This window comes from Anabrus simplex, chromosome 2 (assembly GCF_040414725.1).
Source record: "Anabrus simplex isolate iqAnaSimp1 chromosome 2, ASM4041472v1, whole genome shotgun sequence".
Taxonomy (NCBI): domain Eukaryota; kingdom Metazoa; phylum Arthropoda; class Insecta; order Orthoptera; family Tettigoniidae; genus Anabrus; species Anabrus simplex.
Window position 1 is genome coordinate 164892686 of NC_090266.1, and position 27898 is coordinate 164920583.

The 27898-nt window shown below is 40.4% G+C and overlaps 1 protein-coding gene across 1 annotated transcript in view; it reads right to left on the reverse strand.

Annotated features, from left to right (window-relative positions):
• Positions 1 to 27898, reverse strand: part of LOC136862721 (cadherin-like and PC-esterase domain-containing protein 1) — a 1291344-nt gene that overhangs the window by 378900 nt on the left and 884546 nt on the right. The window contains exon 13 of the mRNA XM_067138943.2: positions 6780 to 6912. Within this exon, the coding sequence (XP_066995044.2) occupies positions 6780 to 6912 (133 nt within the window). The remainder of the gene's footprint in view (positions 1 to 6779; positions 6913 to 27898) is intronic.

The following is a 27898-nucleotide window of genomic DNA, read 5'->3' on the forward strand; positions in this document are numbered from 1 at the left end:
TACACACCCTTGCCCATGCTCAACAGCATTACAGAGCAATATTTCAGACGACATTTTTCTTGCCTCAGTATAATTGTACCCGTGTCCTTCTCCTTGGCTGAATTGTCAACGTAGTAGCTTTCGGTTCACAGGGCTGCGGAACTGGACCAAATTTACATCCTGTGGAACCCCAATAACTTGGGAAAACTGAACCTGAAGTTGATTACTGGATAACTGATGTATGAAACCAATCTCGCCGCCTACCGTAGTATAGGCTATTTGCAATTATTTATGTACACTGACTGACAGAGCAAATGCAACACCAAGAAGGAGTGGTTCGAAAGGGATGAAAGTTGGGGAAAAAACAGAGACGGCACGGACGAATAATTGATGTTTATTTCAAACCGATATGCAGGTTACACAATGCGCACGGCATCGACTCAGTAGGATGTAAGACCACAGCGAGCGGCGATGCACGCAGAAACACGTCGAGGTACAGAGTCAATAAGAGTGCGGATGGTGTCCTGAGGGATGGTTCTCCATTCTCTGTCAACCATTTGCCACAGTTGGTCGTCCGTACGAGGCTGGGGCAGAGTTTGCAAACGGCGTCCAATGAGATCCCACACGTGTTCGATTGGTGAGAGATCCGGAGAGTACGCTGGCCACGGAAGCATCTGTACACCTCGTAGAGCCTGTTGGGAGATGCGAGCAGTGTGTGGGCGGGCATTATCCTGCTGAAAATGAGCACTGGGCAGCCCCTGAAGGTACGGGAGTGCCACCGGCCGCAGCACATGCTGCACGTAGCGGTGGGCATTCAACGTGCCTTGAATACGCACTAGAGGTGACGTGGAATCATACGCAATAGCGCCCCAAACCATGATGCCGCGTTGTCTAGCGGTAGGGCGCTCCACAGTTACTGCCGGATTTGACCTTTCTCCACGCCGACGCCACACTCGTCTGCGGTGACTATCACTGACAGAACAGAAGCGTGACTCATCGGAGAACACGACGTTCCGCCATTCCCTCATCCAAGTCGCTCTAGCCCGGCACCATGCCAGGCGTGCACGTCTATGCTGTGGAGTCAATGGTAGTCTTCGGAGCGGACGCCGAGAGTGCAGGCCTCCTTCAACCAATCGACGGGAAATTGTTCTGGTCGATATTGGAACAGCCAGGGTGTCTTGCACATGCTGAAGAATGGCGGTTGACGTGGCGTGCGGGGCTGCCACCGCTTGGCGGCGGATGCGCCGATCCTCGCGTGCTGACGTCACTCGGGCTGCGCCTGGACCCCTCGCACGTGCCACATGTCCCTGCGCCAACCATCTTCGCCACAGGCGCTGCACCGTGGACACATCCCGATGGGTATCGGCTGCGATTTGACGAAGCGACCAACCTGCCCTTCTCAGCCCGATCACCATACCCCTCGTAAATACGTCTGTCTGCTGGAAATGCCTCCGTTGACGGCGGCCTGGCATTCTTAGCTATACACGTGTCCTGTGGCACACGACAACACGTTCTACAATGACTGTCGGCTGAGAAATCACGGTACGAAGTGGGCCATTCGCCAACGCCGTGTCCCATTTATCGTTCGCTACGTGCGCAGCACAGCGGCGCATTTCACATCATGAGCATACCTCAGTGACGTCAGTCTACCCTGCAATTGGCATAAAGTTCTGACAACTCCTTCTTGGTGTTGCATTTGCTCTGTCAGTCAGTGTATTTCTCTTCCAAGTACCTACATATCATTTTTGTGTCGTTTGTTTTTCCACAGACTTTTTATGTCTTTCATATCAGTTTTTATCAGTTTCTTTATTCCTATTTAACGCGGAGTTTTGCTACTCTTTAATCCCTACACCAAAATACTTTCAAATTAATCATGTGATAAGCAACTGAATAACCCATGTTATTACTTTAAATGAAAATACACAGGCTACAAACATCATCATTATAGACCATTATGTCATTTAGCGTTCAGTCTGCAATCCTCTGTGAATTTACTAAACGTCGCCACAATCTCTATTTGCAACTAGTACTGTGGCCTCTTATATTTAAATCGTTATAAACTGAGTCTAACCATCCTCGTCTTGGTCTCCCTCTACTTCTCTTACCCTCTATAACAGATTCCATTATTCTCCTAGGTAATCTATCCTCCTCAATTCGTCTCAGATGACCCCACTACCGAAACCGGCTTATGTGTACAGCTTCATGCATCGAGTGCATTTCTAACTTATCCTTTCTGCTCTAATAAACTGACAATATTAACTTGCCCCAATGAAGAATACGTTTCAAGTTACGCCCAGTGTCGAGAATGAATGCACTCCTATGTACCCTTACGTTAACGAGACGTGCGGGAAAATGTGAAGAGGTTAACGACGAACGCGTGCTGAATGAAATAGGGAATATCTTCTCGTGCGATCAAATGTCAACTGATGGCATCGCGGGCATGTGCGACGGACAAAACGTGGGAGTGTCCTGAGTAGCTCCTTGGAGAACATGAAGTAGTGATGGACCACTCGAGTAAGATTCCATCCCCTTACAAGACAATCTCTAACAGCATCAGTAGGCCTATTCTCTTCCATACTCATTCTTCTAATGGCGAAGTCATCGACATAGTGAACCTTCTTTATATCCTAGCTCTTATTTTCTCTTATAGCTTCGAATGACGTTATGATAATCAAAGCAAATGTTTTCCTTGGCCTTATTCAGACTGAATTTTCCTCGTAGATTTCTTTCCATTACGAAAATTCTTAATGTTTTTTACTCTCTTGAAAGAGCAATATTAAGAATATCCTTCAGAATACGTGTTAAAACATGCTCACAAATTATGGTATGCATATAGAAAGCAGTGTTGCCAACTTATATTTTCAAGATCCGCTAAATACTACTAAAAATCCGCTAAAATTCCGCCAAGAAATCCGATCTCAAATAATGGACAATAATAATAATAATAATAATAATAATAATAATAATAATAATAATAATAATAATAATAATAATAATAATAATAATGTGAGGCAAATTCTCGGCCCCCGAAAAACAGCAGATGGATATAGACTGAGGTCACGCAAAGTGACAGAAGAGCTTTCCAACATTGCAGCAGACATCCGCAAAAGACGTCTGAAATTTTATGGGCGCGTCCCAGATTGACACACACGATTATCACCTACATAGAACATCTAAAAAATATTCCATGGGTACTGGAAGTGAAGAGGGATCTGGAAAAAGCCCAGATGAACTCAAATTACACCGCGGACAGAAACCTCCATAGGAAAAAATTAATGGATGGAAAGTGCAACCAGAGAACGAAGTGAAAAAGAAGACTGGAGCAAAGTGGACAGAAGAACGAAAAAAGATCCACGGAGAAAGGATGAGAGCTGTTTGGCAACTCAGAAAACAGAATCGTTAGAGCTTTGCATGATCCATTGGGCCCATACGCACATAATAATAATAATAATAATAATAATAATAATAATAATAATAATAATAATAATAATTGTACCGGTTGTACGCCTATACGCCGCACATTTGAATTTTCCGCCTTAAAGTACTCCTCTACAGCTGAAACTCTGAACTTGAAAACTGAATTAATTCAACCGTTTATCTGAAGATGTCACTGTGTTAATTTCGAATTGTTTTTGTTTACTAATTATCAAGAAGTGTGGACATTCTCTCACAGATGTCTCTACCAAAAACTATGATCATGCACCCTGGTGCGAAGTGAAAGAACTTTTCTTGAAGATATTTTGTAAGCATAAGTTGTTGTCTTTACTAAATTTCGTTCTTTCCTTGGTGTGTTGGCAATATTAATCCTTTCTTTCCGCCTGTTTTGAATTTACCCAATCAGTAATTTCTGTAATTAATTTCCCACCAATCACCGGTTTCTTCTTCATTTTTGACTTGTAACTTTTAGCCGACCAATAAACGCATGTGGGTGTGTCTTAATTATTCATGAAAGGTCTCGAATCTTCCACGAGGGTATAAAAGCTGCTGATTTTCTTGTCTCTCGGCCACTAGTACAACATCTAGCTTAGTGTATGGAAGAATAGCAGGAGGCGGAAAGCGCCTCTTTCATCAGTCAGCAGCCCTTCAAAAAGGTAATGGCCGTTTAACATCTTTATTTTCTTGCTAGCTCAGCAGTTTAATCCTCGGGGAAGGTCCGAAACCGTTTTGTTGGAACCTATACCATTTCGATATAAAATTTTCATGTTACTTTAACTGTAAATCGGGGATAGAGAGTGCTTTACCCTCTCGAGCTCCCCTTCATTTTGATTTGAGGTGACTACGTTTTCATAACCGATTTTCTTCTCCTTCCTAATGTATTAAAATTTTCTTATACGAGTCACCTCCCTAGTGTGGGAATAGCCCCTGTTGAATCGGCCTAGCGCCACTTAGGTTTTAACAAGCTTTCATGTAAGAGTGCAAGTACTCGCCTCCATTCAGCTTTGTATTTTGGGCCATTAACTTAACCCGTTTTTGTTTTCCTTCCTGCGAAGGCCCAGTAGATTGGGTACGAAATACCCCTGTTCTATTATAAGTTGTGCCTTGATGGCAGTTAAGTGTAATAATCTGTTATTGCCTTTAATAGGCTTGGACGATTGAAGCGGGTCAGCTCTTTCTGGTATTTTGAAAGGTACCTCTAGGAGGCTTGACATTACGAGGTGGGAGCAAGTGCTCCATGTAATTAGGGGTTTTCTGCCCTTTGGCAATTTGTGGTTGTGAGCTGAGAGCTCAAGGATTGTGAAATTGGGGCTCGAAGCCCAGGATTTGTAAAGACATTTTAACTTGTGTTTTCGCTTGTAAAATTATTATTGTACCTGAATATTCATTGTTATTTCACCTAGTGCAAAATTGTTAAATCTTGTTGTCTGTTGAAAATATAACCTTTATTTAAATTTTAAATTCATCTTTCGGACTTGTAGTTAGACCCATTCCATCCCGCACCTTCTTTCACATCCGCCGTTCCACAGATACCTCGGAATAATAATAATAATAATAATAATAATAATAATAATAATAATAATAATAATAATAATAATAATAATAATAATAATAATAATAATAGTAAATGTCTGTACTCACCTGATCTGTGAGTTCCACTGGGATTAACCCCCTGCCTGCGAGCTGGCGAGCTAAAACTTGTAGGCGTTTTACTGCCGGGTGCAAACTAGGTGAATCCCCTACCTCAAAGGCCACACACAGAACAGGCCAGTTCATTAAATGGTCGTCCTTCATAGCATAAATATAAAAGCTACTCTCTCACAGTTTCATTATCTGTCGTCATTCGTCAACTAAGAGATAAGTAACCTTACCCCACGCATTACAAATTTATGATACCACGATCACATAACATCAAATCCAAATAACATGTTTTCCTCATGTGACTGCTAGCTCCTGACAAGAAATACGGAATAGCTCAGAGACAGACTGGAGTATAAATTTTTCAGCTTGATATATAACATTATCATCCATCACTTATTTAAGGTCACCACTGTTCATTGCTCGCGTCTTATGTTCATACATTCAAATGTCTCACCAGATGACAGATTTAGGACTGAGAAATATATGAAGACGTGACTACAGAACCACCGCACGGCAACATATCCCAATTCAAGAGTTTGTCCCAGTAAAAGGTCGCATCGCAGATCAAAGAACAAGCACCTTGGATTGCTTTTAATAAACAGCGGGAAGTAGGCCTAGGTCCAAATGAAAAAAAAAAAACTTCTTCTTCTTCTTCTTCTCCTTTACCTGCTTACCCTCCAGGGTCGGTTTTTCCCTCGGACTCAGCGAGGGATCCCACCTCTACAGCCTCAAGGGCAGTGTCCTGGAGCTTCAGACTCCGAGTCGGGGATACAACTGGAGAGGGTGATCACTACTTCGCCCAGGCGGCCTCACCTGCTATGCTGAACAGGGGGGGGGGGAGATTTGCAGGGATAGACAAGGAAGAGGGAACGAAGCGGCCGTGGCCTTAAGGTAGGTGCCATCCCGGCATGTACCTGGAGGAGAAGTGGGAAACCACGGAAAACCACTTCCAGGATATCTGAGGAGGGAATCGAACCCACCTCTGTTCAGTTGACCTCCCGAGGCTGAGTGGACCCCGTTCCAGCCCTCGTATCACTTTTCAAATTTCGTGGCAGAGCCGGGAATCGAACCCAGTCCTCCGGGGGGTGGCAGCTAATAACACTAACCACTACACCACAGAGGTGGACATAGACAAACCTCTGTATGCAAATTAAGATTTTCAAACTAGTGCCTTAAAATATGGATTTCTTCTTTGTCATCATAAAATGTATTCTATATGCCTGATTTATGACAATTCGAGGGAAGGTTGTTGTAACTACTGTAATCCACTAATATTAAACGTCAGGGTGGACTTACATCGGGATACCCTGTGGGAGTTCTGGGATTACAGCGCTGATAAAAAGCCAAGCAGACCTCCTCACACTGTCGTAAGACCACGGTAAAGTTATATTTCAGTTACTGCGGAATTAGCCGTGCTGCTGTTTCAGCCGTGCCTCCCATGCATATATGGATTCTAGCCCTATATAACTGCAGACCACACAAAACTGGAGGTGACCAAGATAATAGTTCCTTCGCCTACAAGAACATGCGGCTGATGAGCTAAGATTCCGGAGGCTTTTACTACAACAAAAACATTAAAACTGATGACAACATGCTCTGCCCTCCCAAACTTATTATACACTTCATGATCATTTCTAGGTACAGTTTCATGCTTAACTGAACCTCAAAACAAATCGCTTTAAAGCACATTTAATCTGTTTGCTGTTTGAATGTAAATAGCTCACCGAAGGCGTCCCCGGAAGCACACGGCGGTAATTGCTGGATGTAGCCGAGTACAGCGGCCCACGTTGTTGTTCCCGGAGCGTGTTCCTGCTGCAGTCCACATGGTTCATTTGGCGAGATCCGGTACTCACACTCCTGGAAATAAATTAGATCCCATTCAAATTTTGTACCACACACATCGCTGAGTTGAATCCTAAGGGCGCCTGTGTGTGTGTGTCAGCAGCAGATTATTTGAGTGCAGGTGAGCCCTTCCTTAATAATATTACACTTTTTATTAGAATCAGCAGCAAATTTTGGGAGGAGGTAAGCTCTCCATAATGATATAAAATACTGTGTCAGAATCATCAGTCCGACTCCTCGGATTCTCAGAAGGCATCGGGGTCGATTCTCGGTTGGGTCGGGAATTTTAACTGCGTATGGTTAATTCCTCTCACTCGGGGACCGGGTGTTTGTGTACGTATCAGTATACACCTTCAACCATAAACAATCCACCACACTGCCAAACATAATTAAAACACATGGATACCTTCACAAAGGAAAACACAGACTTTTCGGGCTTTCTTCGTCCCTGTGTCACTTTTAGAAATATGTAAGTCATATTGTTATTCCTTCAGGTAGGGCGTTCGGCCGTAAAACAGGGCCCAATCCACTGAAGTACTTACCCCACGAAGGTGGGATAAGGGCCAGGAAGAAGATTACTTAATCAGAATCAGTGTTGAATTTTGAGAGAAGTTATGCTCACCCTTAATAACATAAAATATTTTGTCAAAATCAGAGGCGGATATCGGATAAGGTAAGCTCTCCCCTAATAATGCAATATAAAATAATGGTCTTCACAATATAAAGTTATTTGAATTGGCGGTGAATTTTGAGGGCTAGTAAGCGCTGTCTTCATAAACTTACCTATTTTGTTACGAACAGTGGTGAATTTTGAGAGCAGGCAAGCGCTGTCTTAATCTATTAACGCCCACTGTCGGCAGCCCTGAAGATGGTTTTCCGTGGTCTCCCATTTTCACACCAGGCAAATGCTGGAGCTGTACCTTAATTAAGGCTACGGTCGCTTCCTTCCCACTCCTAGCCCCTTCCTGTCCCATCGTCGCCATAAGACCTATCTGTGTCGGTGCGACGTAAAACAACTAGCAAAAAAACGTCATGTTTTTTCTGGCTGCTAGATTATTTAAGAAACTTGGGAATGGTCTTAATATCATAAAATATTTTGTTTTGTTTTTGTTAAAATTTTGTTGAAATGAGCAAAGGATTTTGGGAGCTGGCAAATTCTCTCTTAATAACATGGTATATTATGTCAGAATCAACTACGAATTTTGGGAAGAGTTAAACTCTCTCTTAATAACATACAATATTCTATCAAGAATGGTGGAGAATCTCAGGAGGAAGTAACCTTGCTTAATAACGTAATATATTTACAGAATCAACGACGAATCTTGGGAGGAACGTAAATATTTCTTTGATAATATAAGATATTTTGTCAGAATCAGCATTGGATTTTGCAATCAGGTGAGTCCGGCCTTGAACAATGCAGTTGAATTAGAGGTGAATTTTGAGGGCTAGTATGCGTTACCTCGTCTATTTTATTAAAATCAGTAGTGGAGTCTGGGAGCAGATAAGCTCTGCCTTAGAGTCATTAAGTTTTACCATAATTAGCAAATAATTTTGAGAACAGGTAAGCTTTACAAAGGAAAAATTAAGTGTATCCTCCTAATTCAATACATCATGTAATTCCATCATTAGATGGAGTAGTTTGACTGAGATACATGACATTTTAAGTTGATCGTGTGTAGTATTAGTAATTTTATTATTCCATATAATGATGGAATGATATGATGTATTGAATTAGGAGGATATACTTAATTTCTCCTTTGTAAAGTGAAAACCGTCAATATGGAATGATTCTAATATCTTGTAACAGGTAAGCTCTCATGTAATCTGATAAAAAGATTTTATAAGATTCATTCCAATATTGGAAGCAGTAAAATTGTTACCTAAACCAATGAGTCCCAAGGGTCGATATTTTTGAAGTTCTATCTGCTTTGCATTACTAGTGTCGGATAACTCGACATTTAGTTTGACAGCGCTTTTACGATCACTAGCGAAAAATAGTGGCAATTTATTTTACTGTGTTCTGAAGGTAATGTATGGAGATGTTCTATCGTTCTTTCTAGCATTTCTGCCTTCCCTTTTCGCCAAACGTTCGTGTTCAGGTATGTGTTACTCTCCTTGGAGGCGGACATCTTCGCAACAGAGATGGCTGCCAATAAGCTAAATATTACTTTTCACAGTGAAATTATTTGAATTGCACTATTTATGTTTCAAATATCAGTAATATTTTTATGTTGGTTGTTTTATTGCAAATATCTGAGAAAATTTTTCAGTATATAGACGCCATGGTTACCCAAAAGTATACTACAGAGGTTCTTCTTTAAATCGATTGTCGTCTGTCCTCATCAGAATACGAGTTTAGTTATGATCTGATGACGATTTCCCCCAATTTTTGCCGAGACTCTGTACAACTACCAGTTTGTTCTAATTCTTAAGAACTGACAAGATTTTGTGGTATTCTTCGAAGCCAAGTGGCGTAATCGAGATACATTACATTTTAAACTGATCGTATATAGCATTAGTTCGTCATATTCCTCTCCAACGGCCGGTTAATTTAAAATCGCTTTCACACAGAAGCCTTGCTGTTTTAAGGGAAAAGTTACGAGAACGAAACCTGCTTCAAACCTCTTTCAATTCTGGATATTGTAGTTAGACCCATTCACCCCAGCACCTTCTTTAACCTCTTTCTGCTCCACGGGAAATCCCGTAACACACCCAATACAATATTAAACGTCTTATGAATTTCCACATTTAGTCTTTGAAATAAATAATACATTTCCGGGTCGAATTAGTTTCTGCAAATATTTGAATTATCAATTTTGTAATTAATTATCTTATACAGGAAATTAAAGTTTTTTGCAACTTTGTCTATGGTACATGTCAATCACACCATGTTCCTTGAGCATATTTGTATAATTTATTCCTATTGGGTAGTTACCGACGATTTAATAAGTCATGAATTTTAGAATGTTGGGTTCGACGTTCTGGATAAGACTGATGTTCTTCTTGGTCAGAGGGTTCCAAATAACTGAGCTGTAATGAAATCCCGACCTTACAAATCAGTTAAGTTAGAAACGTTGCAGGCCAACATGAGAACGAATTACGTACAAGAGAGCTTAAGATGTCTCGAGCATTAATTGACTATTAAACCATAAATCTTCATTGAATATTATTCCAAAATTCATCTTAAATTCCATACAAGTTAATACAGAACTGATGAATGCATAGAGATAATTAATCTTCCATTCACTACGGCTGGCTGTCGTAGTTAAACATTTATCAGTATTAAGCGGTAAATAAATGGGGTATGGCTTTCAGTGCCGGGTGGGTCCGAGGACAAGTTCGGCTCGCCAGATGCAGGTCTTTTTATTTGACGCCAGTAGGTGACCTGCCCGTCGTAATGAGGATAAAATGATGATGAAAACGACACATACACCCAGCCCCCGTGCCAGCGAATTTAACCAATGATGGTTAAAATTCCCCACCCTGCCGGGAATCGAATCCGGGCCTCTGTGACCAAAGGCCAGCACGCTAATCTTTTAGGCATGGAGCCGCAGAGTATTAAGCGATAACTTACACTGTCTCCTACAGTGTAAAGAGAAATCCAAAGTGTTTTGAAGTTTATGATAACCGGATGTAGTTCTAACAACTTGTATATTTTAATATTATTATTAAAAGGAAGAATTTCTCATAATGTTGTTTACATCGGTACGCCATTAACAAAAGCAAGACAAGCAATGGCCCTAAATTAGAACGTTAGAGAACTACAGAAATCAGAGCAAATTTTGAAGATGCTTTTCTTTTGTAACTTACAACTTGTGATCTATATCTATAAGTAAGTTTTGTCATTCAATTGCATATAAAAAGGAGGAAAATATAATTACTAAGCAGTCATCATTAACAATAATACAATTTGCTTTACGTCGCACCGGCACAGATAGGCCTTATGGCGACGATGGGTTAGGAAAAGGCTAGGAGTGAGAAGGAAGCGGTCCTGGCCTGAATTAAGGTACAGCCCCAACATTTGCCTGGTGTGAAAATGGGAGCCCGCGGAAATACCGTCAGGGTTGTCGACAGCGGGTTCGAACCCACTATCGCCCGAACGCATGCTCAGCTACATGAATCTAACTTCACGGCCAACTCTCTCGGTCATGAATATACTTTCAAAAGAACTCTGAAGATCCGAATAAACCACATTATGCTGAACATGTTCATATAACCTGTATAAACAGTTCAGTGTAAACTAGCGAAGTTAAAGTAATAGTACTATGGACCTTCACGACATAAATCAACGGTGTCTTGTGTCTTTTGATTTGGTCATACATTTGCTGGTATGACGTACAGATTATGTGAACATATACATGTAAGAGCGATCAGTGAGAAATATGTTCTATCTAAGACAAACAAACATTATATAACAATTCATGAGTTTCTAAAATGTCGTCTATTACTCACATGGTTGGCTGAGAACACTAGTGCATTGTGTAGTGAATTCAAAGAAATTCCGTCTTTAACCCGCAGATGTCCCCATCTCCGTCGCACAGACAAATGTTTCAGCATAAATGAAATGAATGCGATTTTCTTGTATAACTATTCAAGAGATGTAGATTAACAACACCGTCAGGAAACTGTGACATTCGGGTTTGAGCCTCGATGTTGGCCACATATTCAGTTCTTTCTCAGTAGACAGCGAAAGCCTAAGAGATATAAAAATGCCTTTCTATCAAACTTAGTCGCTCGTACCGATTAACGTTGAATTTAACTGATGGTGTGCTGTTGAGGAGCTGCTTCGACGCTCGCCCAATCCTCACGTTTGTGACTTTCAATCACAGCACAGCCAGTCGACATTAATGCTTGGACAAGAGTTCTTTATGTGTTTCATTTTCCGTCGGCACAGACGACAGTATAAGATAGGGCTAGGAATAGAATGGAAGTGACAGAGGCTTTAATTAAGGTACAGCCCCTACATTTATCTGCTGTGAACATAGGAAACAACGGAAAACCATCTTCAGGGCTGCCGGCAGTGGGTTTGAATCCACTATCTCCCGAATGTAAGCTCAGTGGTATAAGAGCCATGTCAGCAGATTTATAGGATCCTTACCACATCTCTTTCACATTGTAGCAATAAAACAATTCACCTCCACAGTACCACATCACAATTTCAATTGGTGTACTGTTGTACTTTTCACTAATTGTATTCCGCTGAACTGAATAGCTCAGACGGTAGTGCACTTGTCTTCTGAGCCCAACTTGAGGTTCGATCCTGACTCAGTCCGGTGGTGTTTGAAGGGGCTCAAATAGGGCAGCCTCATGTTGGTAGGTTTACTGGCGCGGGACAAAATTCCTTTTTTTTGGTAGTGGCTTTACGTCGCACCGACACAGATAGGCGACGATGGGATAGGAAAGGCCTAGGAGTTGGAAGGAAGCGACCGTGGCCTTAATTAAGGTACAGCCCCAGCATTTGCCTGGTGTGAAAATGGGAAACCACGGAAAACCATCTTTAGGGCTGCCGACAGTGGGATTCGAACCCACTATCTCCTGGATGCCTAAAAATTTAGAAAGGCGACTTTCATATTTAGTGTCCTGACACTTATTGAACCTCACCCCCAAACCCCCTCTTCAGGATTAAAATCCTCCGAGGAGCCAGGAATCGAACCGGTGACCTCCAGTTAAGAGGCAGGGACGGGAAGGCTGGCCGTATTGCTACTAATGTCACATTATAATTGAACAAATTTCTCATTAATTTATGTTTCCAATCAACTCTATGGGAATAACGTGCTGGAATACGCGTTAAATACGAATGAAAGCAAATTGGCGTGTATTCATCGTTGCTATTAATTAAATGATTATTTATTCCGTTTAATTGTTTCGTTCATTCATTCTGAAGAAAAAACAACAGTGCTGCAATGGTGGAATGCACAAATAATGACATATACATCAATATTATAAATGCATTTGTTGTACATTGTGTAGTTATACAGTTAAATTATTCAGCCATTAACAGTGTACGTCAGTTGTCCAAACCATCTGGCTTTATTCTCTAGGAAGGTCAGTGCAATAGGGCAGTGCAAAACTTACCCACATGTAAAAAATTAAAACATAGTATGGCTGTGTAAGTTAAAACATATATCTAGAGAGTAAGTTGAGTGCGGGTATGATTGTCTTCACCAGATGGGAGAAAGAAAAACCTTCACAAATTCGAATTTCTTGAAATACTGCAATAAATAAATGCGGTCATGTACTGTGAATTATAGTACATAAATAAGTAAAGAGAATGAATTGAGCATAAAAAAGCACTAAATATTTCTATTAATAACGGAGAGTGAATAGTTCTTCAAAATGGTCCAATATTCAATTTCGCTAAATGAGGCGATGAAAATTAACTGCAGTTAAAATATTAAATTGGGATGTTTCTCAACAATCGAAATCAGCAACGTAAGGTCTGATTTCCACGTAACTAGCATTGTTTAAACCAATCATCTGCTCAAAATTAATTTTGAGATTTATCACAGGTTAAGGCGACACTCCGGAGATAAAAATCGAAATTTTGGCCATTTTGGTGAAATTTTTCATGACTAAAATTGAAAGGATTGAGTTTATTTTTCTTGTCACGAAGTTATTCTCTTAATTCAAACTATTCATCACTGTATTAATGCTTTGTTAGCCAATTGAAATTTTGCATTTAAATCCCATTTTCTCCCCATAATATTCTGCCAAATGCAAAAACAATTGTATGGTATATGTATCACAGCTATGCTAAGAAACCTGCGTATGGAATTTTTGATTGCAGAATTGTTTCAAGTAGTAGGAATTTTAAGTCCAACATTTTAGAACGTAAAAATTACACAAACTTAAGTACGATATATCACCTTTTATAAATTATGTACAGAAAAATCGATACGTAATGCTTTTAAAAGAAGTAGTATCTACCTAATTACGCATTAACATTAACATGTTAATAAAATTTCATGAAAAAATGGAATTAAAAATTTAAACAATATTTTGGGGAAACTATTAATTATATATGAAAGAAATGTTCATGATATCACTACCTTTATGTAGGTGATATTCCCACTACGCTTCGTAAAAATACATGCATTAGATAAAATATATATTTTTATCTCCGGAGTGTCGCCTTAACCGGCTGAAAATCCCTAATAAGTCGATTAACATTGAGCGCTGTGACTTCTAAACGAACTCTCAATGTTTCTTGTGTTATGATCTACTGTCGAATTGAGTACGCGAAATGTGCTCATACGTAAGAACACTCACTAGGATGTCTTTAATGAACTGAGCAACAATACATACATACATACATACATACATACATACATACATACATACATACATACATACATACATACATACATACATACATACATACATTATCATAATAGACTGTTATGCCTTTCAGCGTTCAGTCTGCAAGCCTCTGTGGATTTACTAAACGTCGCACAATCCTCGATTTGCAACTAGTGTTGTGGCCTAATTTAGTTATATACCTCTTATCTTTAAATCGTTAGAAACTGACTCTAACCATCGTCGTCTTGGTCAACCTCTACTTCTCTTACCCTCCATAACAGAGTCCATTATACTTCTAGGTAACCTACCCTCCTCCATTCGCCTCACATGGCCCCACTGCGAAGCCGGTTTATGCGTACGGCTTCATCCATCGAGTTCATTCCTAAATTAGCCTCCTGCCATTATTCCCATCTGTTTGTACCAGCAATCATTCTAGCTATTTTCATGTCTGTTACTTCTAACTTATGAGTAAGATATACTGAGTCCACCCAGCTTTCGCTCCCGTAAAGCAAAGTTGGTCTGAAAATAGACCGATGTAAAGATAGTTTCGTCTGGGAGCTGACTTCCTTCTTACAGAATACTGTTGATCGCAACTGCGAGCTCACTGCATTAGCTTTACGACAGCTTGATTCAATCTCACTATATTACCAACCTGGGAGAACACACAACCTAAATACTTGAAATTATCGACCTGTTCTAGCTTTGTATCACCAATCTGACATTCAATTCTGTTGAATTTCTTACCTACTGACATCAATTTAGTCTTCGATGCGCTAATTTTCATACCATACTCATTGCACCTATTTTCAAGTTCCATGATATTAGACTGCAGGCTTTCGGCACAGTCTGCCACTAAGACCAAGTCGTCAGCATAGGCCAAACTGCTTACTACATTTCCAGCTAACTAAATCCCTCCCTGTCATTTTATACCTTTCAGCAGATGATCCATGTAAACTACGAACAGCAAAGGTGAAAGATTACAGCCTTGTCTAACCCCCGTAAGTACCTTGAACCAAGAACTCATTCTACCATCAATTCTCACTGAAGCTCAATTGTCTACATAAATGCCTTTGATTGATTTTAATAATCTACCTCTAATTCCATAGTCCCCCAGTATAGCGAACATCTTTTCCCTCAGTACCATGTCAAATGCTTTCTCTAGATCTACGAAACATAAACACAACTGCCTATTCCTCTCGTAGCATTTTTCAATTACCTGGCGCATACTGAAAATCTGATCCTGACAGCCTCTCTGCGGTCTGAAACCACACTGGGTTTCATCCAACTTCCTCTCAACGACTGATCGCACCCTCCCTTCCAAGATGCCAGTGAATACTTTACCTGATATACTAATCAATGAGATACCTCGACAGTTGTTGCAATCCTTCCTGTTCCCTTGCTTATAGATAGGTGCAATTACTGCTTTTGTCCAATCGGAAGGTACCTTACCATCACTCCATGCTAATCTTACTATTCTATGAAGCCATTTCATCCCGGTCTTCCCACTATACTTCACCATTTCAGGTCGAATTTCATCTATTCCTGCCGCTTTATGACAATGGAGTTTATTTACCATCCATTCCACTTCCTCAAGCGTAATTTCACAACATCATTTTCCTCCTCTCCATGAGCTTGGCTATTCGCAACACCACCAGGAATATTTTCTTTTACATTGAGAAGATGTTCAAAATATTCCCTCCACCTCTCTAGTGATTCCCTGGGATCTATTATGAGTTCACCTGAATTACTCAAAACACTCTTCATTTCCTTTTTGCCTCCCTTCCTTAGATTCATAATTACTGTCCAGAAAGGGTTCCCTGCTGCTTGACCTAGCCTTTCCAGGTTTTTACCAAAATCTTCCCACGACTTCTTTTTGATTCAACAACTATTTGTTTCGCTCTGTTTCTTTCATCTACGTCCAAATCCCTGTCTGTCTTGGCCCTTGTTTTGAGCCATTTCTGATATGCCTTCTTTTTGCGTTTACAGGCTGCTCTCACTTCATCATTCCACCAAGATGTTCGCCTTTTCCCATCTTTACATACAGTTGTTCTTAGGCATTCCCTTGCTGTTTCTACTACAGCATCCCTGTATGCCACCCATTCACTTCCTATATATCCTGAATGTGCTTACTGTCTACTGTTCGAAACTTCTCACTAATCATATCCATGTACTTCTGTCTAATTTCCTCGTCCTGGAGATTTTCTACCCTTATTTGTTTGCAGACAGATTTACTTCCTCTACCCTAGGCCTAGAGGTACTTAGTTCACCACAGATCAGATAGTGGTCTGTAACATCGAAAAATCCCCGGAAAACTCGTACATTTCTAACAGATTTCCTGAATTCGAAGTCGGTTAAGATATAGTCTATTTTGGATCTGTTTCCCCTTGCCTCCCATGTGTAGCGGTGAATAGCCTTATGCTTGAAAAATGTATTTGTAACTGCTAAACCCATACTAGCACAGAAGTCCAGCAAATGCTTCCCATTCCCATTAGCTTCCATATCTTCCTCACATTTACCAATCACCCTTTCGAATCTTTCAGTTCTATTCCCAACTCCCGCATTGAAATCGCCCATTAGCACTTTTCTATCCTTGCTGTTGACACTGACCACGACTTCACTTAATGCTTCATAAAACTTGTCAACTTCATCCTCATCTGCACTCTCACATGGTGAATACACGGAGACAATTCTAATCACTATTCCTCCAACTGACAAATCTACCCACATCATTCGCTCATTTACGTGCCTAACAGAAACTATATTGCGTGCAATGGTATTCCTGATAAACAGCCCTACTCCAGACTCTGCCCTTCCCTTTCTAACACCCGTCAAGTACTGTTTATGATTTCCTATCTCTTCCTCGTTATCTCTCCTTAACCGAATATCACTTACTCCTAGCACATCCAGATGCATCCTCTTTGCTGACTCAGCCAGTTCTACTTTCTTTCTTCCATAAGCCCCATCATTATTGATAGCCCCCATCGAATTCCATTTCGCTCGCCAAGTTGTTTCCAAGGAGTCCCTCGCCTGTCAAATGGGAGTGGGACTCCATTACTCCCATAGGTCCGAGGCCTGCTTAAAATGTTCTGAGCTCGGTAAATTCATGAAGCAGGATGCTACCCTACTTACACATAGTCATTTTTTTTGCTATTTTCTTTAGGTCGCACCGACGCAGATAAGTCTTATGGCGACGAAGGGACATTAAAGGGCTAGGACTGGGAAGGAAGCGACCGTGGCCTTAATTAAGGTACAGCCCCAGCGTTTGCCTGGTGTGAAAATGGGAAACCACAGAAAACCATCTTCAGGGCTGCCGACAATGGGATTCGAACCTACTGTCTCCCGAATACTGGACACTGGCCGCACTTAAGCGACTGCAGCTGTCGAGCTCGGTTACACATAGTCAAAGTGAGGATCTCTCCTCTAACGGGTTATGGACCACCGGTGAATTTTGTAGTCCTAGCCGCCTGAGCACAAGGAGGGCCATGACACAGAACATGTCCGAGATGCCCTCTGCCATTCCATAGCAACTGGTATCCCGACTCTCAGGACCACTTACTAGGCCACTCAGCCGTTGACCATGGTTCACGAACCAGGACGTGACTACAGTAACACACACCATGAACCATAAAATCAATAAAAGCAATAGATAATGGGGAAATATCATCTCGACTATTGGTTCGATAGATTTCAAAGCACTACAAATATCTACAGTGGCTCCAGAATGTGTTCGTCGCTCTGTTAGAACACAATGCAAAATTATTTATTGAAATGAAACTGTAAATTCAGACAATGAACTCTACTGAACCTTTTAACTTACCATCCCATCGTTGGTCGGCCACAGCTGCTGCAGTAGAGCAATATCGAACTCTTAAACTTGGGGTCGTAGCGGGAATATTTCGGTCACGATCTTAACCAAACGATGGGGTTCAGAAGAGAGCCTAACTACTTGAAATGAGGAGCAAATATGTGCTTACTAACTTTTATTGAATTAATGAAATGCAAAAAATTATTTTGTAAAATCATTCATAAAAAATACTGATTTAATGTTTCAACCACAGTCACATTGCATGGTGTTAGTTTTATTAGTTACAGTTCTTGAAAAACTTTCTTCGGAGAAAAGTAGAAATATCACAGATTTGTGGACAGCGAAAACTAGAAAAGCGAAAGAAAACCTGAAAATCGGGCACCTGTTGATCGAAACGATAACTGAGAATTAATCCACACGATCCAAGGAAAATCTGACCTTCAACAAGTAGAATTCCAGATTTACTTTTAACTAAGGTCATCCACCAGTCAAATACCCTGTCGGATATGGGAACGCGCACCGAATAGACCCTTAATCGAACCAAATTGACTATCAGTTGCTTTGGATAGGTTGCGAAATACTACTGGAAAGTATGGTGTTCACTACAAGCTAACAGCAAAAGTCATAACTAAAAGTAAACATTCCACCATGTGTTGTCATCTCGTGACACCCTTAAGTTATAGAATAATCCCGATGCCGAAACGTGCATCACCCAAACAGCTGTTCAGAAGGAACCAACAACAATTCGATCCGAGAGGATCTTACGTTACGTCGTTCAGAAGGAACAAAACTGCGAAATGCAGGAAACACTTATTCATCACGCATTTAGAAGAAATGCCAAACACTGAAGTTAAATATAAAGTGTTAAATCACTTGAAAAATTATTCTTATAAAAACAACTTTCAGGTTATAAACGGTTACGTTAAGTTTAATAAAATTACAAGTCCACATGGTAAAATAAAATCAAAAATCTAGGAATTCTTTCCCTTACAACAACGACTACCATTACAGATCCATCTACTTATTGTTTGTCCCAACAAACTAACTACAAAGTTATTGATCGACCACAATCAACTCTTATAAAAATGAAAGAACGAAAAATTGAAAATAAAATATATTCCCAGCTGACGAATCGAACCCGCATTCGTAACTCAAGTCTCACATAAATAAGCTAAGTGCCAGCAGGCACACTAGCAAAGCAATCGGACGTCTGAACGACAAAACAATTAAGTCCATAACTAAAATAAAATACTGAAGTCAAATAAACACAAACGCGCATGGCAAACCGCAGTAAATACTAAATCACCGTTAGCTCAGTACCTAATATCGGACAACCCTCACGTTCATGCCACTAGTGGTTCCATAATATTAGGTAAACACCTTCCATCTGGTAAGGGCTGTCGAAACATGGCCTCAATATTACTTAGCTAACACTCTTCGCATTGTAGACACTACCCTCTATGTACACATGCACACAAACCTTCCTATCGTTGAGCGTAAAGTGCGACGTCTTATCATCAGTATACTCCTATGATAACGTGTGATGTCCTGAATCTATTGTCGAGCGGAAACTGGGTTGTCTACGCTTCCTCTAGAATGTCAGGCGAAATCGTAACTTCAAACACACTCTTTGATATTTTAGCTGGAAACCTTGTCGAATCTATAGCACACAATGAAACAAATCTTGCCACTGAATGAACGCAAGTCGGGAAATGCAACTAGGTCCCTATCTTGTCAATAAAACGTGAAATTGAAAATAAATAATGCGTGGCAAACAATCCACAACTCAAACACGATCTCGACATATGCAATGAACTTTGAAAAAATAATAATGACTTTCAGCACACGTCTAATATTACGTGAATATCGCCAAAACAGTAATCATAACCATCGCAAAAATGCACACTGTAAATCTAGGGTGAGGCCCAAAAATCGCCTACCATCTCACTGTTCCAAACATTCGCATTCATAAACTATCCAGTGAAGCGAAATTCAATGAATCTACACAGCCAGACTATCACTAATAACGTCCAATATCTATCCCACAATGTTTCCGATTTAATGATAAATTATCGTCTCATAATTTATGAAATTTACTGAGTGGAAAATTCTTATAACAGTCAAATAACACCAACCGTGTATTCAGAATGCTCTTCTACCCTTGAGGTCGCCTACTATAATATTCATTATGTTGATTTTACATAAACCGGGCGAGTTGGCCATGCGCGTAGAGGCGCGCGGCTGTGAGCTTGCATCCGGGAGATAGTAGGTTCGAATCCCACTATCGGCAGCCCTGAAGATGGTTTTCCGTGGTTTCCCATTTTCACACCAGGCAAATGCTGGGGCTGTACCTTAATTAAGGCCACGGCCGCTTCCTTCCAACTCCTAGGCCTTTCCCATCCCATCGTCGCCATAAGACCTATCTGTGTCGGTGCGACGTAAAGCCCCTAGCAAAAAAAAAAAAAATTACATAAATTGTCACTTGGACTTAACTGCCAAGAGCTACAATCATCTACCAGAATTGTTTTTCAGTGGGAGATCTTGTCTTGAAATCTTAATGTGTATCACAAAGTACTCATTTCGAACCAACCTTCACCCGGTCAGCTGTTCCGGATTGTTAGCGGAATTTCACTACAGCCTACCTCAGAAATATCACATTTAATATACAGTCTGTCTCAAAAATTCTTCGGCATATAACTATTCTCTCAACAAAATCATTCCGGCACAATCCATTTCTTCCTGTTTCACAACTTTTCACCTCAATACTCCCGTGACGAACAACTTTATAAGAACCCTTTTCATTCATTTTTACTACAACTTTCGGACCTCAAGAACACAATAACACACCTTGATTTCCTATATCACCGACATACACGATGTCACAAAATTACCTTCCCACGAAAAAACATAACTTCATCAGACTTCACTGGATTTCGAGACAAACGCAAATCTTACTGAACATACTGTTAAATACACTTTTAACATAGAAAAATTTTATCCCGCGGTAAATATTATTATTATTATTATTATTATTATTATTATTATTATTATTATTATTATTATTATTATTATTATTCCGACAAAATTTTCTAAGCTCATACGATATTCGAAATTAAGGCATTCACCACGACTACATTATCGTTGTCACCTTTCTAACTTTACTCAATTTGAACACTATCTCAAAGAATATTAACACATTATTTAAACTTCACATTTTATAGTATCTCGACGTGAATTTTACTGCCCTGAAGAGTTTCACACGACGTCCAGAAATGTAACACATTCGCCTGATCATTATTACATATTAATTCGACACACGCACTGAAAAATTTATTGGGACAAACAAATTCTATACTACAACATTAATGGAACTATAGTCACAGACCTGTAGTCGTAGTCGTCCTGGAGATTCCTGCCACATTTAGCCAGCTGCCCCCTTATTTAGCCTTTCATGGCTACAATAGATATCATCTTCTTATATATATAACTTAAACTACACAGATTTTGCACTTGGTATCGATTAACACCGCAAATACCGCACTTCCTTCGCGTTTAAAATGCGACGAGCACCTTTCTCAACCTGTGACTGCCACTGTTTTCCGAGGACTCTGCTTTCGTAACTGTAATGCTGTCCGGTGTTCCAAATAGATAACAAAAATCAGCCCTCACCGGCTAGCCTCCAGACTCCCTTTGACCAAAAATGACACACACACAATTGTAATACGGAGAGAAACTCAGCTACGCATTTTAAACATATTATCTAAGCCTTCACAGTTTTCATCGTCGGAAGCTCAGGAAAATTTCTATCACCTTCCTTTTAATATTCTACTTGAACCATTGACACGAATATCTATGGCAAGTTATTTTGAACTAAACCCCGCACTTTCTTGCAGACGAGCGACGTGGGTTTCACCGTCCAGACATTCAGATAGAATGTGTAAAAAGTAGGTGGAGGGGGTTTCTTATATACCCTATGAGATGACGCCACCCTCTCCACGAAGCTCGGTTGTGCAATCTGCTAATTCCACATCGAGTGGACCAATTTTCTTGAAATTTATTGCATAAATTCAGACAGACTTATAATTCATTATGGTGTTAATTTTATATTTTTCCCATACTTACAATGGGCGTAATGAATTATTTCTGACATGCAGTTTCGCAGTCTTTCTTCAGGAAAATGACCTCAGCACGTGTCGCAAATGCGCGAGTAGGACGCCAACTTTCCTCCAGGCTTAACTGCATTTATATTTACCCTGGGGATTCCATCTTCACGTAAGGTTTATTAATAATTTAGATCCTTTATTCCTGGATTTACCATGTCGCCAAAGTCTCTCGCTATGAAGGATTTTTCGAAATTGATAAATTATTCACTACTCGAGGTCAACCGAAGTATAACGGAATTTCACGAGCTTGCGGTTCGCTTGTCACGGTGAGTTCGTTCCCTCAAGATAGCGAGGCTCTTGAAATAAAAACTTGGCTACTCTCAAAAAAGTTGTTTGTAGCTGAAATAAATATCTGGAATTATTTTTCATCGTAGAATAATGGGTTCAATACATTGCTTGTAAGTATAAAGCATAGTAGCTACAATGAAAAACAAAACACTGCACTTTTGTCCCTGTTAATTGACAAAACAGACAAAAACAACAGAACAGTTCGTAAAGTGGTTGTCCACACCTTCGTCTGGATATATCTACGTTACTTTTGGAGTTCAGGACTTTTTCAGTCGTGGTTCTTGTGATATTCTTCCACCCGCCCAACACTGCTGCCTGAAACTCATTCTTGTTGAAAATAGATCTTTTCGTGTGTTTCGTTCCAAAACATCCCACAAATGCTCAATAGGATTGAGGTCCGGTGACTTAAGTGGGGTCTGCATATAACGTGGTGTGTTATAAAGCAGCCACAGACTTGCATTAAGAGGCGTGTGTTTAGGGTCGTTATCCTGGGTGAAAATGTAGTCTTCCGTCAGGCTCATATCTCCTACACTTTTGACAAGATGGTCCTTCAGAATCTGAATATATCCACGGTGGTCCAAGATACCTTCAATTGGATGTACGTACCCAACACCACTCGCCCTCATACACTCTTTTTTCTCCAAACCGTCACTCTCCCATCCGACTAGAAAATATTATATTTACTTTCGTCTGTGAAGACGACCTTTTTCCAGAAGACAAAGTCCTTTTTTGTTGGTTTCTGCACACGCACATCTCTTCTTTCTATTAACTTTGTTAATATATGGCTTTCAACGGGATGTTCGTCCATGAAAGCCAGATGCGTAGAGAACATCCCTTACAGTATTCTCTGAAATAGTCTTTCCTAACTCATTTGCGACCTGAACTTTTAGTTTCGGGGCACAAAATTGTGGATCTTTTTAAACTGGATTGTCGTCCGGCTCCATGGCTAAATGGTTAGCGTGCTGGCCTTTGGTCACAGGGGTCCGGGTTCGATTCCCGGCAGGGTCGGGAGTTTTAACCTTCATTGGTTAATTCCCTGGCACGGGGGCTGGGTGTATGTGTTGTCTTCATCATCATTTCATCCTCATCGCGACGTGCAGGTCGCCTACGGGAGTCAAATCAAAAGACCTGCACCTGGCGAGCCGAACCCGTCCTGGGATCTCCCGGCACTAAAAGCCATACGCCATTTCATTTCAACTTGATTGACCACTAGCCGCTTTTCCTTCCCTGTCAAGGTTGTTGGATGGCCTTTTCGGGGAGCATTTTGATATTTTTGTGTTTTAGTAAACCTGTATATTATTCTTCTTACTGTTGTAAATGGTCTGCAAAGAATTCCACTAATGACTTCATAAAATTTACCTGCTTAAATTGACGTACGGCAATGCGGTTTTCTTCCTCTGGTGTTTCCTTGTTTTTCCGTTCTATCCTTCCCTACGCCTTGCACAAACAATAACACACTGCACCATATGACGCCGGTGTCTGCCTTGGATGAAATGCGAGCTAGCCTGCGATATTTGAATTAGTGGATGTGAACGAATACATAATGGAGGGTGGATGTCGCTGATATTTGTTTTCAATGGGAATAACTTACGGTTATTGCCGCCCGTTGGATTGCTCTTAACGAACACGAAAGCCGTACATTTTCAACCGTTAGACAATGTTTACGTCGTAAGGTAATATATATATTTGGACGTCATAATTAAACTCATAACATTACGTAGGTTAGCAGACGCATACTTCTTGGAGCCACTGTATCTCTCAAACTGTACACACAGCGAGAAAGAAGTGTAGTTCATTCGGTCAAGGAAATCGAATTACATCCAGCTCGAAATTATGTGGCGCATAGCGTGGGTTTATTTTGTGGTTAATACACTTGTGATCGTATTTGAACTGAAAATGGGAAATAATAATAATAATAATAATAATAATAATAATAATAATAATAATAATAATAATAATAATAATAATAATAATAGTGATGATAATGTCCTTATGTACGTTCCACTAACTATTTTTACGATTTTATGAGTCGCCAAAGGAAATATTCTTACGCCTGTCCATTGTTCAGATAGCGTCGGAATTCGTATCTTTGTAAAGGAAAACCTTTAACAGAAGGATTAGATGGTAATCGAACTCTAACGCTGTTGCAGTTCGTGTCCAAAGCAATATAACGAAGAATGTTTTCGTCACGCTTGTAGCAGATGTTATTTAATTTAATTACGTTCATTCTAAATTGAGAGTCAATACTGAACATTTGCACTAATAAACTGGACCACTCATTTTACTTTTCGGTACGTATTATTTCCATTTACAGGCGATAAAACATCAGCTTCAACAATGTATCCTATGTGCGTCACACTGCGTTAGGAGTTATAAATTTTAAATGACAAGCATATCCGCCGTACGTTGTACTTGACGTTAACTTGTCCTTGCGTGCTGAAGATCGTGGCCGATGATCAGGGTAAAACTTGCGTGGTATAGTCGACCTATGACAGAGCTCTGTAAACACGGTCGCACTTTGTTTCTACGCCGTTATGTTAGAAATCGTCCAAACAAAGAACGTGAAATTAGGTCTGCCCTAAGAGACTGTTCAGACGTCATGATTATGAATAATATGGCATAACTTGTGATGAAAGCAACAATAGCAGCAGCAGTGAGATCATAGGCGAAGCAATGATAACATTCATAACGAAATTCAGTTGTGTAGAGTTGTAAGAAAAAATATACATATTATCAAGAAGAACAATGTGAACAATGTTTGAAGAAAAAAGTATTTTGAATTTAATAAATGTTAGGACCAAAGAAGATCAAACTCAGTGATCCTACAGACTAGAAGTTCCCTAATTTCCTTAAGAATGGGCCCCTCATAGTCTTAATGACTGCTTTCTTTTGTAAGGTGTTATTCGCATCTGTGATCGCTTTAAGAGTTCTTTAGATCTTCAAATATTTAATTAACAATGGCGCAATTAATTCCTGCTGCCCGCCTTTGTACCAGGAAGCTAGAAACATTTACAAACATATTTGCGTACGCCTATATTCGGCCTGATGTGGCACAAGCACTGACATTTTGGAGGCAAGCCATGGCTTGAGAGTGGCTCTCCACAGATTGTTACAATTGGTAGCGTCCCCCCATTTTGGGTAGCTTGACAAATAGTCCTATTTTTCCCAGTCTTTCGGTACCTTTTCCTCTATCCATAGCTTGCCTGCTTCCTCGAGTAAGTCAGTGCTTGTTCTACATCAGATATTAAAGATTTACTTCTATGCCTGAGGTCCTCAAGTCAACTTAAAGACATCATATTATGACACGATGATCATAACCGTAATGTTTGTTATTATATGTATTTAACTGTTATAATTATTCCTGCAACATTGTCTTTGTCTGGTATACATATGTTTTAGTTATCACATAATCCGTTTAATTTTATTTGGCTGAAGATGGCCACTAAGCGGCTGAAACTAGTCCCAAAGCTGATGTAATATTATTTACTTGATATATTCTATTGACCCTCTTGTCAATTTATTTCTTATAATTGCACTTCAGTACGGAACAAAAATGAAATGTATAGCTTATAATTATAAGCACTATTCTTCGCACAGACAAGGGAGAGATGCTCCACCAATTGTTACAATTGGTAGCGTCCCCCCATTTTGTGTAGCTTGACAAATAAACCAATTTTCCCCAGGCTTTCGGTATCTTTTCCTCTATCCATATCTTCTCTAGTCTCCGTTTCATTGAATTCTATATCCGTGAATGTATCCTGGACGGTAGGTTGATGCATGTATCAACGATAACGGAGGCCATTTTGAGCATTTCATGTAGGAAAGCGTTTTATGTGGTATGCTGGTACGTCCTGCTCCTATGTGTTTCCGCATGATTAATGTAACTGTGTAGAATTGTAGAAAGTGAGTTCTAAGATGTACATAATGCGTTTCCGTGCCCATGTTCATATAATATATTTTCTTCTTGTACGTGTGAAGAATGTGCCCTAAAAGTTTGGCCGTATCTTATTCTTACCCTTTATAGAAAATGAGAATGATAATAATTCATTGTAAAAAATAACACACCGGGCGAGTTGGCCGTGCGGTCAGGGGCACGCGGCTGTGAGCTTGCATCCTGGAGTTAGTGGGTTCGAATCCTACTGTCGGCATCCCTGAAGAAGGTTTTCCGAAGTTTTCCACTTTCACACCAGGCAAATGCTGGGGCTGTACCTCATTTAAGGCCATGGCCGCTTCCTTACAACTCCTAGGCATTTCCTATCCCATCATCGCCATAAGACCTATCTGTGTCGGTGCGAGGTAAAGCAACTAGCAAAAAAAACGCTAAAATGATTAAGAAACATAAATTGTAGTGCAAAAGTTTAAGTAGAGAATCAATTTATAAATTCTGAACATGGAAGAGGTTGCCGGGTTAAGGTGGTAAAGGCGTGCTTGCGGAAGGACGTGGGTTCGGTCCCGCATCATTAATTCGAAAAATTTAAGAAACAAGATGTCCACTTTCGGGGGTTCACACAGCCTACACCAAAAATGAGTACCAGGTTAATTCCTGGGGGCAAAGGCAGCCGGGCGTAGATCTAACCACTTCACCTTCCATCCCTCGAAGATCCTTCATAGGTTATACGGAGGTGATTTTGCTTTACTTTGCTAAATATGGACCAAAAACAACAGCTATTGCGGCAGTTGATCATCCAGCATGAGAACTATGGCGTATGAAGCCTACAACAATCACAGTTCTTGCAGTAGCTGATCACCCAGAATGAGGACCACGGTGTTTGAAGCCTAAACAGCAACAGTTCTTGCTGTAGCTGATCTGTGGATCACCTAGCACGCGGATCATAGTTCGTGACGCCTAACAATAGTTCTTGCTGTAGCTGATTAGTTGATCACCTCACACAAGGATCTTAATTTGTGACGCCTAACAACAGTTCTTGCTGTAGAAGGTCACTTGTTCACCTCACACAAGGATCATAGTTTGTGACGCCTAACAACAGTTCTTGCTGTAGCTGATCACCCAGAACGAGGACCACGGTGTTTGAAGCCTAAACAGAAAAAGTTCTTGCTGTAGCTGATCTGTTGATCACCTCGCACAAGGATCATAGTTTGTGACGCCTAACAACAGTTCTTGCTGTAGCTGATCAGTTGATCACCTCACACAAAGATCATAGTTTGTGACGCCTAACAACAGTTCTTGCTTTAGCTGATCTGTTGATCACCTCACACAAAGATCATAGTTTGTGACGCCTAACAACAGTTCTTGCTGTAGCTGATCAGTTGATCACCTCACACAAGGATCATAATTTGTGACGCCTAACAACAGTTCTTGCTGTAGCTGATCAGTCGATCACCTCGTACAAGGATAATAATTTGTGACGCCTAAAAGCAGTTCTTGCTATAGCTGGTCAGTTGATCACCTCACACAAGGATCATAGTTTGTGACGCCTAAAAGCAG